This window comes from Propithecus coquereli, unplaced genomic scaffold, assembly GCF_000956105.1.
Source record: "Propithecus coquereli isolate 6110/MARCELLA unplaced genomic scaffold, Pcoq_1.0 Scaffold137, whole genome shotgun sequence".
Lineage (NCBI taxonomy): Eukaryota > Metazoa > Chordata > Mammalia > Primates > Indriidae > Propithecus > Propithecus coquereli.
Window position 1 is genome coordinate 375,061 of NW_012137969.1, and position 16,497 is coordinate 391,557.

The window sequence follows — 16,497 nt, forward strand, 5'->3', positions numbered from 1 at the left end:
AAGGAGTAGGGGGAATAGTGCCTTCCCCATGCAGTTACTGTGAAAATCAAAAGAAGATATGACAATAACAGCCACAGCTGCACTATAACATTTACTAGGCATTTATGGGCAATCAGGCACCCAGTACATTGCCTGGTATGTTCCTTGCTGCCTGTGGCAAGTGCCTACAAGTAAGGGAATCCCAGGCCTGCCGCGAACTCCTCCCTTTTCTCCCCGCCCTCCGCAGCCCCTCCCTCCGCGGAAGAGCCGGGCTGGGGCCCAGCAGGTGTGGGGTTAAGGGCGTCTGGGGCCCGGGGAACAGCAGGAGCAGCAGCAGCAACTGCAACGGCAGCGGCTGTGGCAGGCCTGGCTCGGGGCCAGCTGGCGGGGAGCCCCAGGAGGGAGGAGGAAGGGGAGGAAGAGGGGGAGGAGGAAGGGGAGGAAGAGGGGAAGGAGGAGGAGGAGGAGGAGAGGAGCAGTCAGCAGGCCCGAGGAGGCAGGACTTCCTGGTGTGGGGGTTGTCAACAGCCCAGAAAGAGAAAGACAGAGAGACAGAGACCAAGAGGAGCCGAGGAGCAGAGACACCGACCTAGCGGGGCCACGCGGAGGAGACTCGGGAAACCCACCCGCTCAGACCGCCGGGGCCGGCCGCCCCCTCCCACATCGGTTTCGACACCCTTGGGGCTTCAGAGGCCGCGCCTGGGCTCCACCGAGGAGGCGCGGGTTCCTTCTTTTCTGGAGAGCAAACTTTCCACAGAGATGCCTCGCAGGGTGAGGTGCGGCCCCCAAGGAGGACTGAGCAGCCTCTGATCGCCGCCTGCGTGCCCCGCGCCGCCCCGGGCAGGAGGCCCCAGGAAAGTACAGCCCGACATCTTAGGCGCCGGGACCCCCGGCTCGCTCAGTGGCCGAGGCCCGGGAGGTAGGGCTCCGGGCTGGGCGGGGCGCTGGGGCGGCGGAGCACGGTCTGGCCCAGAGATGTGGGAGCCGGGGTGCGGGGGCCTCGAGGCCGAGGAGAGGCCTCGGGCGGCCGGTTGAGGCCGGAGAGCTGCTTCAGCCTGGTTCACCCAGGCGCTGGAGCCCATGCGTGGTAGCGCAGCTCTGCAGTCTCCTGAGTTCGGATCCCAGACAAGAAATGCCCAACTTTGGGTTTCAGCTGCCTCTTCCTGCTCTGTGTGCCTTCACAAACCCCATCCCCTCTGCTCTGGTCTCTGTCTCTCTGCCTGTCTCTTTGTCTCTGGGTCTCTGGCGGTTTCCCCTTCCTCCCCCATTCTGCTCCCCAGAGAGGAAGCCCCAGAGGTGGCCTGCCCACTGCTTTCTCACTCATTCTCTCCCCCCCCCCCTTTTTCCAGTTTGCAAACTCAGCTCTGGAGTTCGGCAGTGACAGCAGCAGGAAAAACCTGCCCCGGCCCCCACCTCCTGCCGCCACCTCCCCTACCCTGTGCTCCCTTCACCAACCAGGCACCCCCAGTTCCTGCAAGGCCCTCCTGCTATGTCGGACCCTGACATCCCCAGGGGCCCTGATGCCCCTGCCATGTGGCCCCCCTGTTCCAGGGGTGCCTGAGCCCCTAAAAGAGCCCCAGTGCCCCCAACTCAGCTCAGTCCTGAGCCCCAGGGACCATGAGTGGGGGCAAGAAGAAGAGTAGTTTCCAAATCACCAGCGTCACCACGGAATACGAGGGCCCAGGGAGCCCAGGGGGTTCAGATCCCCCTGCCCTGCCGGCTCCCACAGGGCCCCCACCCCGCCTGCCCAATGGGGAGCCCAACCCTGATCCAGGGGGCAAGGGCACCCCCCGGAATGGCTCCCCACCGCCTGGGGCCCCCGCCTCTCGTTTCCGGGTAGTGAAGCTGCCCCACGGCCTGGGAGAGCCTTATCGCCGAGGTCGTTGGACGTGTGTGGATGTTTACGAGAGAGACCTGGAGCCCCCCAGCTTCGGCCGACTCCTGGAGGGAATTCGAGGGGCCTCAGGGGGCACCGGGGGCCGATCTTTGGATTCCAGGTTGGAGCTGGCCAGCTTGGGCTTGGGCGCCCCTGTCCCACAGTCAGGCCTGTCTCAAGGCCCCACCTCCTGGCTTCGCCCACCCCCCACGTCCCCTGGACCTCAGGCACGCTCCTTCACTGGGGGGCTGGGCCAGCTGGCGGTACCTGGCAAAGCCAAAGTGGAGACACCCCCCCTGTCAGCCTCCCCACCCCAGCAGCGCCCCCCAGAGCCTGGGACCGGGGATAGTGCAGGCACTTCCAGGGCTGCCACACCCCTGCCCTCCTTGAGGGTAGAAGTGGAGGCTGGGGGCTCAGCAGCTGGGACCCCTCCACTGTCTCGAAGGAAAGATGGAGACGTGCGGCTGAGGATGGAGTTGGTTGCTCCAGAGGAGATGGGGCAGGTAAGAGTTGGGTTCCAGGTTGGGGGAGACACCTAGAAGGTTGTTCCTTGGCCTAACCTCCATCCTGGCCTCCCTGCCTCCATTGTCACCTGTCTGTCAGATTAGATAGCCCTCTTTTCTCTCCCTGCCATCTCACTTTGAAGTCTATTCCTCCTCTGTTTTCTCTCTCAGGTTCCTTTCCTTCTTCCCTCCTTTCTGCACCTTCTTTCTCTCCGACTTTTCATTTGTTGTCTTTGGCCCTCAGCTCATCTCTATATAGCGTATAGCATATGTAGCCTCCTCATCTGGCCTTCACCTTCTTTCTGTCTTGGTCTCACCCCCTCTGGCTCTAGGTGATGAGAGTGGAGGCCCCGGCTGGGGTTGGCTGTGGGTAGCTGGGCCCCTTGGGGCGGAGCTGCCAGGGTTTGGGGAGGAGAGGTTGGATGGGCATTCCACTTAAGTCTCCATTGCAGTCCCATCCTGAATGGGGGGGGTCTTCTTTCCTCCCACCAGCCCCCATTCCAGCCCCATGTCTAGCTTGGTTGCAAGCCAAGTTTCTCTGAGGACCTAGGAATCGGGTGGGGGGAACACATTACAGGGATGGGGGGTGCCTTGCTGGTTTGTCCCCCCATCCCCAGGTGTCTGTCTCAGTTCCTGCATCTGGGCCTCTCTAGGACGGATAACTGGGGGTGGCCACTGTGGAGTGGGAGAACAGCGGCGGGAAGCAGCCAAGAAGGAGTTAAATCCTTTGCTCTTTCGGCTTCCTGTCTCCAAAAGAGGAACAAGTCTGGGCTGGGGGGCAGGATGCCTGGGTCCCTGGGGTGGGGGTGGGCAGCCAGGGATGTGGGGGTTGGACACTTCTGTCCTGAAGGAGAAAATAACACCTTGGACTGCTGGAGGAAAGGCAGGGAGTGTGGGGATGAGAACTCTTTCCCCTTCCTGGCCTTGGGCACAAACCACAGTATAAAAATAACCTGAGACTGGATGTCTGGGTCCTGTCAGGACTGGTCAGGACTGGCTCCCCCCACCCACTCCTGGCCTCAAGCTCTTGTCTCTTTTGACCCCCACCCCCCACTTTTCTTGAGCTCTTTCGTTCAGTTCCTACCCCAGGGGAGAAGATGCTATTTCCTTTGCTGGTCCCTGTCCCCAGACTCTTCCAAAGCAAGGCCCCTTGGCTGCCATCCTCTCTGCTCTATTTGTCCTTAAGCCCTGCCTGAGCTCCCCTTGGGACCCTGGCCCTCTCTTCAGTGCCCCCACTTCCTTCCCCTATGTCTTGATCGCTTCCTGTGTGTATGCATCTGGGTCAATCCCCAAAGTATGTCTCTCCTGTACAGTCCCCCATGCCTCTTCTCTAACAGAGGGTGGTGGTAGAGAAGGGCCAGAGGATACCACCTGGGCCCCCTTCCTCTGCTCTGTCCCTCTAACCACTCTGGACTCTCTGTTCTTGGCTTTTCCGAGAAGCTGGGGCCTCCCAGGCCTCACAGAGGCGTCTTGTCTTGTTCCTGTCTCCCCCGCCCTTTTGCAGCCACCCCCAGTGCCTCTTGGGCTGTGTGGGTCCACGCCCAGGCTCCGCCTCCCCCCATCTCCACAACTGCCCCCTCCATCCCAAAGCAGGGCAGAGAGCAGGAGCAGAATTCACCTGAGTCCCGACAAGTTTGGGAGGAGAGGCTAAAATTGGAGGTGGGGGGTTGGAGAAAGAGTTTCTGAGGATTCATTCATTCTACAAATAGCTACTGAACAAACTGACCGTCCAGCAGGGGAGACACAATAAATACTTTAATTTCAGATAATGTTAGATACTATAAAAAAATGAAACAGTTCAGTGAATTAGTGAATGATGGGGAAATGTCTAAGGAAGTGACATTTGAGTCACTTTAAGAAGGCAGATATTCTCTGAGTAGCCTCTGATTAGGGGTCCCAGCTCAGCTTGGGGGGAGCAGGGGTGCTGGAGAGCAGACCAGAGCCCTTTTCTGTGATACCCTATGTGCCACTCACCCCAGTGTTCAGGGTGACCCCTGTCGCTTGCTTCTGGTACCTGCCTTCCCCAGAGCTTGAAGGGGCAAGGGCTGTGGGACAGGACTCCTGGGTCCTTGGAAGACAGTGGGCAGGTGGGGAGTGGGGAGGGAGACTGCTCAGCAAGTTATAAGGTGGCTGGCTATTTTCTCTCTCTCTCTCTCTCTCCCTCTCTCTCTCTCCATGTGATGGTTCCTACCTCTCTGCCTCCAGGTGCCAGCACTCGACTCTCGCCCCAGTTCCCCGGCTCTCTACTTCTTCCCTGATGCCAGTTTGGTTCACAAGTCTCCAGACCCCTTTGGGGCAGCAGCCCAGAGCCTCAGCCTGGCCCGCTCCATGTTGGCCATCAGTGGTCACCTGGACAGCGATGACGATAGGTAGGTGTGCTCTGTGTGATGGGGCATGAGGATTAGGCTCTGCACCCAGCAGCTGGGATAGCTGCATGAAACTGCCTGGTAAATGTCCTTCCCCCAGGTTGAACTTGGAGAGGACCTCTTAAACAGAAACCTGGCCTGGGCATAACTGCTGGGCAGAGTTGATTTGGGACCCACTCCCTCTCTGTGGAGAGAGCTGGGTGGGACTCCCTGGCTTGGGACTGTTAAGTCAGAGACTTTTTTAGAGTTTGAAGGGAGTCATTGTTGTCAAATTCCAGAGCTCTTGCAGATTTAGCGATCATCTGGCCAACCCTAGGAACCCACTGGCAAATGTGCTGGAGAGAATAGAGAATCAGTCTCCTCCCGTTGCATTTCATGTTCTCCCTACCAGCGAGGGGAATGGGACTCCTTACAGCCCTTACGGACTGTGGTGTGACATCCTTATAGTCCATACAGACTAATTTACGACCCTAGTACTTGTAGTACCAAGAAATCATTGCCCTGAGATTCTGTTCCCTGAAGGGATGGGGCCAGCAGACAGAGCTAGGAGCAGCATGGGGGCCAAGCCCTCACCTTGGCAAAGCCAAGCTGTGGGGACAGCAGTCTGGGAGCAAGGACAGCACAGGCGAGCAGGACTTTCTGGGGCTTGCCCTTTGGAGGAGATGCCCTGTTGGGTGGCAGCGTGTGCAGAACTTCCTGTTTCAAGGGCCAGGTTTCAACATTCACAGAAATGTCATCTGAAAAGGGAGGCACAAAATCGCGAGTCAGATAGCCAGGCCGCTGGCTTCTGGCTGTGGACTGATAGGAACCTCAAGAAGGGCTGGGAGTCGCCACTTTTATTTTGGAGGGAAGAGTGGGACTTCCTGTGTGAGGTCCTGGAGGGGCGGGACTTCCTGTTTGGGAGGAAACGCGGGGCGGGACTTCGCGAGTGGGTGAGTGGGTGCTGGAGGGACTCAGTCCAGATGGCGGTCTCTCCTTCCTGCCGCCCCCGAATGTGGCGCCGCTCCCCAGAATGAGGGCCTTAAAGCCCATCAAAGAAAGGGGCCTGAGGCACTGGGGACCCGCGGAGGAAGGAGAAGGGGTGCCAGGGAGGCGGTGGGATGGAAGGCAGAGGGGGCGGTGCGGCGGGCAGGCAGGGCAGGGCGGCTTCTGCACTCTGGAATGCGCGAGGTGTGAGGTCGGCCAGGGCCAAGAGAGTCACCTGCCCCCCTCGCTGCTATTCTCAGTGCTTCCCACCCTCTCCCCCTCCCACTTGGGAGGTTCCCTGGCAAGAGGGCTCCCTGTCCTTCCCCCACCCTGTTGATTTCATAGCCCAGCCTCCTGCTTTCTGTGTCTTAGAGGGTTCTCAGCTCTATTCTTTTGGCTTTTCCCCTCCCTCCCTCTGTCTCACCCCCTCTGCACACCCCAGTCTGACCGGTCCGGCTCCCATCCTCCTGCTTTACCCTGCTGTGCTCCAAGGCTCTGAGGCTCTGTCCCAGCTCAGGCCTTTGTGCCCCACCCTGCTGGGCCTGTGAGTTTGGGTTGTGCCACCCCACAGCCCCCAGGATTGGGGCGTGTAGACACCACCTCACCTGTCTGATATGCCCAGAGCTATCAGGAGAGCAGGGTCCAAGTGTCCTGAGATCTCACTTTTGAGAGGGAAAATGGGCTGAAGTGTTAAGGGCCTAGACCCCAGCGGGGGGGAGTTAGGAATGCCTGACCAATCCCTGAATCTGGGACTGGGAGAACAGAGGGTGCCTGGTGAACTCAGACTGCTCATGTGCTCCTGGGCTGGAAGATCTTTTATATTCCCAACAGGGCCTGACAGGTGGGAGGCAGTTAGTTAAGGTGTGAATGAATGGCTGGCTGGCTGGCTGGGTGGATGGGTGGTCAGCTTGGGGGGATTATGGAGAATGGATCCCGGGGTCTTAGGAAATAAAAGGTACATTTATCCAGTGCCTCCTTTGGGTCCGGTGCTACCTCTTATCTCATGTAATCCTAAAAACAATTCCCCACTTTCCAGATGAAGAATCTGAGACTCAGGAGGAGGGTTTTAGAAACTTGCCCAAGGTCACCCAGCTTGTAAGTCGCTGGACTGCAGTCTGAGCCTGGGTCTCACCCTAAAGCCATGCTGTCCCTGCTTTCCTATGATGTCTCTGTCCCAAGAGAAGAGGAGGTGCCAATGGTCTCTCTAGGATGCCCTTTCTTGCTAGGACAGAGTCAGGGACAGCTCTCCCAAGCAGGCAAGGTGCCAGCACCCCCTTCCCCCTCCCTGGCCTGGCCCTGCCCTGAGGGCACCACAGATCCAGATCCGGGAGGGAGTGTAGACAGGGCAGCCAGATGCCACTTTGTTGGCCTCAAGCCCAGACCCTAGGGGCTCCTCGAAGGAGCGGGGCTGGCCTCTGTCCCCAGGATCTGAACCTCCCCACCTCTCCCAGGTGTCTTGCTGCTTCATCTGATCCTTGCGTTGAAGCTGTTTTATTTGACCTTCAAAGAGGAAGACCAGCCTCTAGGGCTGTCCCCACCCGAGGACCCAGGAGTCCTGAGGGCTAGAGTGCCCAGTTGTGCATGTCACACTGCACAACTCCAGGGGGTGCCACTCACATTTGAGATCACAGTCAATGCTTGAAGTCATGACAGTGACTGAAGTTGGCTATCAGTGTCTTGAAGAAGGGGGCATTTTGTTCTAATTAACACAAAGTTGCTTTTGGGCTGTGGTGAGCACTAATCTTGTCCCTGCCAAAGAATTCTAGCACAGTGACTGTGGCCCCTCACTTAGGGCTTCTCAAAGGGAGGGCTTGGGTTGCCAGAGACCTGGTCCCTTGAAGGTTACGTTGGAATGTCACAGTGGAAAGTGCTGTCAAAAACTCCCCAGCGCTAGACAAACAAGAGATAGTCATCTATCAGCCAACAAATGTTTATTGTTGTATTATTCCTTTATTTCTGGCGAGAATGAACAATTTACTTGGCATCTTCCCCCAAGTGTCTGCCAAGTGAGGCCAATGTTCCTATTCCTGTGTGTCTGCCCCCTTTGGTCTGTGTGTGTGTGTGTGTGCGCGCCCGATTTTTTTTGCGGTGGCCCAGTCTCTGCCCAGGTGTTGTCCTGATTGAAATAGGTTGAAAAGTGCTTTTGCTCTCTGGCTGGCTGGCCTGCCCTCTCGCTCTTAAATTTCTTCTCTCCTCCCTTCCCCCACCCCATCCTGCCCTCTCAGACCTGGTCACCCCCTTGGTTGCCCCACCTGTCAGCACCTTCTGCACCCAGAGCTTGGATGGGAAATGGAAAATTCCCAGCTCCCTCGTGCTCCCTCCCTGGCTGCTGGGCCTCATCCAAGGGTCACCTTGAGTTGAACGCACTGATCCCCCTGCAGGGAAGCAAGTTGGGGCTGACAGCCAGGAGGGAGGGCTTCCAAGGGGGAACAGGGTGTGGGATGCAGCATGTTGAGGTCCCTGCTCTGAGAGGGGCTCAGCTGGGGGCTGGAAGACAGGACTGGTGATCCTGTAGCACAGTGGGGCAAGCGTGGAGGGCTGGCCCAGGGGCTGAGGCAGAGGCTGGATGGGGCAGGTCATGGGCCACAGGTGGAGGCAGGGGCCTGGGGCCTGAGTGGTGGGAAAGGGAGCCCTGGAGGATGGGACAGGGCACAAGGGCTGTAAGCAACGAGAGAGGGGCCTGAGGGAGAGCCAGGTCCAGGACCCAGAGCCCAGTGTCATGGGGACAGCCAGGACCCTGGCTGTGTTGTTGAGCCAGGCCTGAGTCGACCTCTGGTGGCCACTTTACAAATTGCAGCCAGACCTGCTCCCCGATGCCTGTCATCCCCCTCCCAGCTCTGTTCAAAGCCCCTGCTCCTATGCCCAGTGTCCCACCTCCAACCTCACCTTCCCACATCCCCTCAAGCCCTCACTCCCTCCGAGACCCCAGACCTCCAAGACTCCAGACCCAGGTCCCAGACCACAGGCTGTATTTGTTCTGCAGGGCTTTGGGCTCAGTTTCTGTTGCCATGGTAATCTTTTTCCTTTTCCTTCACTGTGGGAGGTCAGGGACCCTCTGGCCCAGGTCCCAGGGCTCACCCATGATGTGGGCTTCGTGTTTGGGGGGTTGCTCACTCCACAGAAGACCACAGCACGTGGGAACCTCCCCCCATCCCACCCATCCCTTTCCTGAGGCCTCAAGGGACCGTGCCCATCTGGAGGGGTCAGGATGGGGTCAGGGTGGGGCCAGGATCTTCCCCACCTTCCACATCCCTCTCAGACCCAGGCTTCTTGCCCTGCGGCTCCTCCCCCGGCCCAGCCACCAGCTGACTTCCCTCTGCTGGCCCCCTCCCCTCCACTCTGGGATTGGTGCCAGGGTGAGAAGGGGACACTGGCACTGACCGTGTCTGGGAATTCCCGCCCACCGAGGAGCCAGCAGGAGGGGGGTCCCCGTGTCCCTGAGGAACCAATAGCAGCCAGGCCTTGCCCTGGGGGGGGCGGTGTATATCTCTCAGGCCAGCACCCCCTAGGCGCTGTCTCCTCTCTGCCTGCTTGGCACCAGCCAGACCCCACTCTGCCCGGGGGGCTCTGAGCCCCCCAGGCACTCTCTTTGACACAGCCCTCTCCCCCTGGCGGGGCCTGGAGACCCTTTCCCCTCAGGGATGGCCCAGCCAGGGGTCTCTGTCAAGTCCCTGGTGTCATCTTATGAGACTCGAGTGGTAGGGATGGCTCCAGGGCCACCCCGAAAAAGGGGCTGTGTCTCTTCCCCTTGTTCCCCTCGGGGAGCATCCCCCATCCGAGGGGCATCTGGACCCCCACCCCACCGGGGTGTGGGGGGCCCAGGGCAGCGGCCCTCCACCCGTCGGGGGATGGACAAAACCCTCCTCTCCCTGATTCTCTACTGTCACAGGTACCGGGGTATGGGCGGGAGGCTGCGGTGAGTGGGGCTTGTGGAGGAGGCCAGAGCCTGCTCCAAGAAGGCAGCACCTGGGACGGCTCCTCCTCCTCACCTCTCACCTCCCTGTGTCTCTCCAGTGGCTCCGGAAGCCTGGTTGGCATTGACAACAAGATCGAACAAGCCATGGTAAGAGAAGCCATCTTGGTCCTGGCAGGCCCTGGCCCCCTGAGCTCTGCCCCCGCCCTGCTCTCATTACCAGGGAACATTAACTCCCTGCTCTGTGATCTGCTCCCTGCTGGGCTCCCTTGGGTCCTCTGCCCCCTGCTGTCTCCACCTCAGCCCTTGACTTTGCTTGGCTTCAGTCTGGCTGCTGGCCCCTATCTGTGTGAGCCCTGATTCTGTCTCTGTCCCCTGTCCTTGTACCCTGCCCTGTCCCTGCTTTGTCCCTCATCATTTGGGTGCAAGGGAAGTTCCCACACCCAAGTCCTCAGGGCACTGGGCAGTGAAGGAGTTTGGGGTGGCCTGGCACCCCTGATGCTTTGCCTGTCTCCCGGGCCCCCAGGACTTGGTGAAGTCCCACCTCATGTTTGCGGTCCGGGAGGAGGTGGAGGTGCTGAAGGAGCAGATCCGGGACCTGGCCGAGCGGAATGCTGCGCTGGAGCAGGAGAATGGACTGCTGCGTGCCCTGGCCAGCCCGGAGCAGCTGGCCCAGCTGCCCTCCTCGGGGATCCCACGGCTTGGTCCCCCCGCGCCCAATGGGCCCTCCGTCTGAGCCTCCCTTCCCTCACAATGTGCCTTTGGGGCTGCCAGGCCTTGTGCCAACTGCCTGCCCCCTCTTCCTATGCAGCTTTAATGCCCCCTGGTCCACGGAGTGGGAGTTAAGGCTCAATGCTGGTCTGTCCCACCACCATACCCCAATCTCCCCATCGTCCCCAGGCCCTGATGGAGGAGGGTGGGCTTCCTGATGGGGTATTAGATGGAGCCCCCTCCATGAGGGATCCCAGCCCCACTGCTCCCTCACTAGACTACCAGCAGTAGATGGCTTGGGGGAGTTGCAGGCTCCCTGGCAGACAACCCACCCCTACCTTGTTCCTTCAAAGTGCCCCCTCTCCTCTGCCCAGGGGAGGGAGTACGGACAGTATCTGGAAGTTCTGGGATTCAGGTTGTTATTAAAGTAATAATAATAATTAAAAAATTTGAAGAAACTTGAATTTGGAGGCTCACATCTCGCTTGTGTCTAGACTGGGGGCCCGTGCTACAGTTTGAGCTGCCTGAAGATCCTGTCCAGACTGGGGAGGTTTAACGCAGTAGAGACAGCAGGGTTGAGAGAGGCAGGCAAAGGAGCCAGCACTTCGGGTCCTGGGAAGGGGCAGGCAGAGGAGTGGGGTGAGGGGGGCGTCTGCCCACGTGCTGGGGGGAGAGGGGAACAATGAGGCCTTTGGTGGTTGTGCAGGATCCACCCCCAGCTTCCCAGTGTGTCCCCTCTGCGGGTTGGATCCGGGTGGCTGCTTGGGGGCGGGGCAGGGGGCCCTGAATGGGCCCCTTGTCTCAGGGCTGGGCGTGGGCCAGGCTCCCTGGGCACACAGTGCCCTCGCCAGGCCTGGCCGGCTGCCGTGGCTTCCACCCCCGGCTGGCTGAAGATGGGCCTGTGGGTGAGTTGGCCCCTCCTGGCAGTCTGGGCTCCGGTCCCAGGCGGAAGAGTCAGCAAGGGAGAAGGACCCCACCTAGTGGGGAAGAGGAGAAAGTGTCCAAGGCAGCCTCAGGAGGGCCTTGGGAGGAGCGGAAGGGACCAGTTGGAGGCTGAACTGGGTTGGACTCCTCTGCCTTAAACTCCCTAGATTTATGACCTTGGGCAAGTTCTTCGGTTTTTCTGAATGTCAGATTCCTCATTGGTAAAGTGGCCCTGACCATGATACCTACCTTGAGGGGCTGCTGTGAGGATGACATGGTACGTGGAAAATGCCTGGCACACACCAGGCGCTGGACACATCTTAGTTTCCTTTCCCTGCATCTGAGGGAAGAAGGGCCAGGGACAGAAGGGATTGGCTCCCTGGGTCCTGGGAGGGCCTCGGGGGTTGGGGTCCGGCCAGGCAGGCTCTCACAATGGGCTAGAACTCTCCCTCACTGTAGGTTCTTATCCACTTTGACTCCTCTCCCTGTCCCAGGGAGGGGAGGAAAGGCCTGGGATGAGTTGCTGGAGTGGGCTTTCCTCCTGGGTTTCTTAGTCCTTTCTTCACTGCTGTGCGTGAAACCCCTCAGCTCCCAGGATACCCCTTGGGTGGCAGCCACTGCCTGTGGCCTGTCCCCCTCCCCAACCCCCACCTCCAGCCTCCACCCCCACTGTACCAAATGCTGGTTCTGCCCCCTACTTTGGGTTCGTCCTTTCAGGAGAGATGGCTGCCATCATGAGATTCTTCCGATGGGTTAGGCGGGCTTGGCAAAAGATTACTTGCTGGGTGAGTTGAAGAGACTGCCTTGTCCCCGGGATGTGCTGGGATGAGAGTGCTGGTCATTGACCTGTAGGTTGCAGCAGCCCCCTACCACCAAGCAAGGCTAGGGATGGGGAGCCAGCAAGGGGCTTGAAGGGAAGGAGGCCATGGAGCTCACTGCCCCATTCCTTTTGTGCTGCCCTCTCTGTGGACTTTTCTGCCCCTCTATTCTCTCTTCTCTGTCTTGGTTCTTAGGTTTTCTCCTGGAAACCAAAAGTTAGGCCAACCATCTTGGAATACGGTGGCTCCAAGAAACATGCATTGAAGGGGGTGGAGAAGATTCCCAAGGCAGTTGAAACTTTGAAGTTTGTCGAGTCCTGCAGAGAGGATAAGCTTCCCAGGATGGATGTGTCCCCTGGGCTGGCTGAGCCCTGTGTGTTGGCCAAGGCAAGAGACGGGACCAAGATGGAGCTGGGTGGTGAGGGCCGATCCCTGCTCCGGCTGCCCCAGACGGCTGTTCAGTCCGTTTCCACGCTCATGGTCTCCGCCCTACGGACCGGCTGGCAAATGTGCAGCTGGAAGGTCAGCACTGTCCCCCTCGTTCCCAAGACCCCTCCCCAACCCCCAGTGACTCACTCCTCTCTCCATTCACTTGTTCAACACTCATCTCCCATGCTGCTGAGTTACAGGAGCTGAGCCAGGAGCTGCGGATGTAATGGTGAACAAGATTTCCAGACGTGGGGGCTACAGACAAGATGAAAGGCACTGTTGGTTCATTATCCACACACGTTTTTGGGTGTGACATGGGAGGTCGAGGAAGCTGTGGGAACCCAAAGGAGGGCATCTCATCTAGACTTGGGGAGTCAGACAAGGCCTTCCTAACAGAAGAGAGGGTGAAGCTGAGACATGAAGGAGTTAGCTTGGCTTGAGGGGATTGTTAGGGGAAGGTGGAGGGAGTGGGAGGAGTGTTCTATGAAGAAAGAATAGCAGGTGTTTGCAGAGCTGGCCCAAAGCGTGTGGGTCAGAGGGGAGCGATCCTGGAGCCGACCATACAAGGCAGGGTGGATATTTAAGTTGTGGAATTTGGCTTTGACCTCAAGAGCAGTGGGAGCCCTTAAAGACATATGAGCAGAGGAGTAGCATGATCAGATTTTGATTTAGAAATCTCACCTGCACTTATACATTGCTGGTGGGATTGTAATTTGGTACAACCATTCTGGAAAAGAATATGATAGTTTCTTATAAAACTGAATATGTAATTATCATATGACCCACCAGTTGTACTCTTGGGCATTTATCTCAGATAAATGAAATTTTATGTTCACACAAAAATCTATATGTGAATGTTCATAGCAGCTTTATTTGTAATAGCCACAATCAACCCAAATGTCCTTCAGTGGGCCAATGGTTAAACTGTGATGGATCCATACCCTGGAATACTACTCAGCCATAAAAAGGGACAAACTATTGATACATGCAACAACTTGGGTGACTCTCGAGGGAATTGTACCTAGTGAAAACCAATCTCAAAACGTGATATACTCTATGCATCTAGTTAAATTATATACCATTCTTGAAATAACAAAATTGTAGAAATGGAGAATATATTAGTGGTTTAGGGTTGCCAGGGGCTGCGGGGGGATGTGTGGTTATAGACGGCCAGCAGGAGAGATCCTTGTGATGCTGGAAATGTTCTGAATCTGGACTCTGGTAGTTGGATACACAAACCAGCACATATGACAAAATTTTGTTAAACGCACACACCCACACACACCCCAGTGAGGACAAGTAAAGCTGGGGAAATCTGAATAAGATTAGTAGATTGTATGAATATCAATGTCAATGTCCTGACTATGATATAGTTCTGTAAAATTTTCCTATTGTGGGAAAATTGGATGAAGGATACACAGGATCTCTATAATTTCTTACAGCTGTATGTTGATCTCCAATGATCTCAAAATAAAAAGTTTAATTTTAAGGCCGGGCGCGGTGGCTCACGCCTGTAATCCTAGCACTCTGGGAGGCCGAGGCGGGCGGATTGTTTGAGCTCAGGGGTTCGAGACCGGCCTGAGCAAGAGCGAGACCCCGTCTCTACTAAAATTAGAAAGAAATTAATTGGACAACTAAAAACATATAGAAAAAAAAAATTAGCCGGGCATGGTGGCACATGCCTGTAGTCCCAGCTACTCGGGAGGCTGAGGCAGGAGGATCGCTTGAGCCCAGGAGTTTGAGGTTGCTGTGAGCTAGGCTGATGCCACGGCACTCTAGCCTGGGCAAAAAGAGTGAGACTCTGTCTCAAAAAAAAAAAAAAAGTTTAATTTTAAAAAGAGGAAATACCTAGGTCACTACCAAATCAACTTATTTTGTTCTTGAATAAAGTATTACTGCATTAATCATAAGAAAAGGTTTATCTGGCTGCCCTGTGGAGGGAGAGTTTTCCAGGGGACAAGAGGAGGGACAGGAAGATCTGTGGGAGGCTGATGTAGTCCAGGCTAAGAAAGAATGCTCTTCTGGACCCAGGGAGAATGCTGGCCATTGACCAATGGGACAGAGGTGTCGGGTAGAACAAGATGCCTCTGATGGATTTCAGCCATATTTGGGAGGTAGAATTGTTGGGCCAGATGGTAGATTGGATGGAGATAAGCAGGAGAGGGAGAGACAGAGTCAGTCAGGCTGGAGACATTCACTAGAATGGAGAATGAAGGAGGACTTAGTGGTGGAGGTGATAAGTTTAGGGGGCTGGGCAAGATGAGTTGTTTTTTTGTTTTGTTTTGTTTTGTTTTTTTGAGACAGAGTCTCACTCTGTTGCCCAGGCTAGAGTGCTGTGACATCAGCCTAGCTCACAGCAACCTCAAACTGCTGGGCTCAAGCAATCCTCCTGCCTCAGCCTCCCAAGTAGTCCCAAGTAGCTGGGACTATAGGCATGTGCCATCATGCCTGGCTAATTTTTTCTATATGTTTTTAGTTGTCCAGCTAATTTCTTTCTATTTTTTTTTTTTAATAGAGATGGGGTCTCGCTCTTGCTCAGGCTGGTCTTGAACACCTGAGCTCAAACAATCCGCCCGCCTCGGCCTCCCAGAGTGCGAGGATTACAAAGATGAGTTGTAATGTCGATAGGACATTTGCATGGAGGTGTCCTGGAAGCAGTGGGATACACAGGCCTGGAGGTCAGGAGAGAGCTCTGAGCTGGAGACAGAGTCGGGTTGTCCTCTGTCCTTCCTTTTAACACACTCTCCATGAAACCCTGAATGGAGATCAAGGGTGGGTCACACATGGTCCCTGTTTCCCAGGGGCTTGCATTCTAGTGGCTAAAACAGATAAGTCCTCAGAACAAATAGTGTATGAAACGTGATATGACAAAGGAAACACAGAAGTTGAGACAACAAACATCCAATGCAGCCTGAGAAGTCTTCCTAGAGGAGGTGGTGTGTGAGCTGGCCTGAAGGAGGAGGTGGAATTAGACGAGCCCTTTGCTGTTTACCTGCAAGTTGTTCTACCAGTAGTTTCAACCTAGACCCAGCTATTTACACGTGCACATCTTCTCTTTCTTTTATAGTCATCTGTGAGTTCTGCATCCATTACCTCCCAAAGGATGACCCAGTCCCCATTGCAGACGCCGGAGGCTGAGCTGCTGCGGGAAGTGTACCTGGTGCTGTGGGCCATCCGGAAACAGATACAACAGCTGTCCCACAGGCAGGAGAGGCAAAGACGGTGCCACATCCGGACCCACACTCCCCCCAAATCTCACCCAGTTCAGTGCCTGAAACAGGATGCCCAAAGTCCCCTCTAGGGGAGAACCCCAGATCCTCCAAAAGCCCCCACCTTACTGTTAGGTAAGGCTGCTAGGGGGTCAGGGCAGCAGGCCAGAAGTTGTGAGTGAGGAGATGTTTTCATACTGTCACCTTTCATTGAGAGCCCAAGGCCAGGCCTGGGGTCCCACATACTCCCCTTTATTCTGTTTATTCAATTTGTAAAAAATTGTCAAAATATTGGGAAATAAATATCAGATATTTCTGAGTAGATGGAGAGTGTGTTTGTGGACATTTGGAAGCAATAAGGGGTATTGGGTGGGCCAGGGAGAGGCACCTGAGGTGGGGTCTGTGTGGGGAGAAAGGGGGGCCACTGGGTTCCCATTTTGGGCCTCACACCCTTCTAGGGGCCGAATCGCCTTTGGCAACTCTGCCTGGCAGTAAGGACAGCACCAGCAGTACCTGGCACCAAGACAGCTGCTCTCCCTAGCAATCCTACAAGAAAGGAATTTAGTGTGGGTTCTGGGACTTGTCCAAGGCCCTACATCTGGAGGCTGCGTGCTCCCGGCGCTAGCCCGCTGCCCTGCCTCTTTCGGGTTTGGCAACCGGCTTGGCCCTGGAGGGTCGCGCATCGGCAGATGCACGGGGCTGCCGGAGACGCATCCATCCGGTGAGAGGGAACTCAGCCCTGCAGCCTGAGCCCTGCCGAGAGCCATGAGAAACTACACCTCCCAGGGTGCCCCGCGGGGTCC

The 16,497-nt window shown here is 56.7% G+C and overlaps 2 protein-coding genes across 2 annotated transcripts; both read left to right on the forward strand.

Annotated features, from left to right (window-relative positions):
• Positions 1–431: 431 nt before the first annotated feature.
• Positions 432–10,778, forward strand: TSC22D4 (TSC22 domain family, member 4). The gene is made up of 5 exons (XM_012639115.1): positions 432–898; positions 1,329–2,358; positions 4,564–4,727; positions 9,705–9,753; positions 10,130–10,778. The coding sequence occupies exons 2-5, from the start codon at positions 1,597–1,599 to the stop codon at positions 10,337–10,339; spliced, it is 1,185 nt and encodes a 394-aa protein (XP_012494569.1). The 5' UTR covers positions 432–898; positions 1,329–1,596; the 3' UTR covers positions 10,340–10,778.
• Positions 10,779–11,960: 1,182 nt separating this feature from the next.
• LOC105806067 (chromosome unknown open reading frame, human C7orf61) lies at positions 11,961–15,786 on the forward strand. Its single transcript, XM_012639116.1, has 3 exons — positions 11,961–12,023; positions 12,252–12,578; positions 15,553–15,786. The coding sequence occupies exons 1-3, from the start codon at positions 11,961–11,963 to the stop codon at positions 15,784–15,786; spliced, it is 624 nt and encodes a 207-aa protein (XP_012494570.1).
• Positions 15,787–16,497: the final 711 nt, after the last annotated feature.

What these genes read in the sequence shown, in the direction of transcription:
- TSC22D4 (XM_012639115.1), top strand. Translation starts at nt 1,597, where the DNA reads ATGAGTGGGGGCAAGAAGAAGAGTAGTTTCCAAATCACCAGCGTCACC. An exon ending in CTGGACAGCGATGACGATAG is followed by an intron (nt 4,728 to 9,704) that starts GTAGGTGTGCTC and finishes GTGTCTCTCCAG; the next exon opens with TGGCTCCGGAAGCCTGGTTG. An exon ending in ACAAGATCGAACAAGCCATG is followed by an intron (nt 9,754 to 10,129) that starts GTAAGAGAAGCC and finishes CCGGGCCCCCAG; the next exon opens with GACTTGGTGAAGTCCCACCT.
- LOC105806067 (XM_012639116.1), top strand. Translation starts at nt 11,961, where the DNA reads ATGGCTGCCATCATGAGATTCTTCCGATGGGTTAGGCGGGCTTGGCAA. An exon ending in GGCAAAAGATTACTTGCTGG is followed by an intron (nt 12,024 to 12,251) that starts GTGAGTTGAAGA and finishes CTTGGTTCTTAG; the next exon opens with GTTTTCTCCTGGAAACCAAA. An exon ending in GGCAAATGTGCAGCTGGAAG is followed by an intron (nt 12,579 to 15,552) that starts GTCAGCACTGTC and finishes TTTCTTTTATAG; the next exon opens with TCATCTGTGAGTTCTGCATC.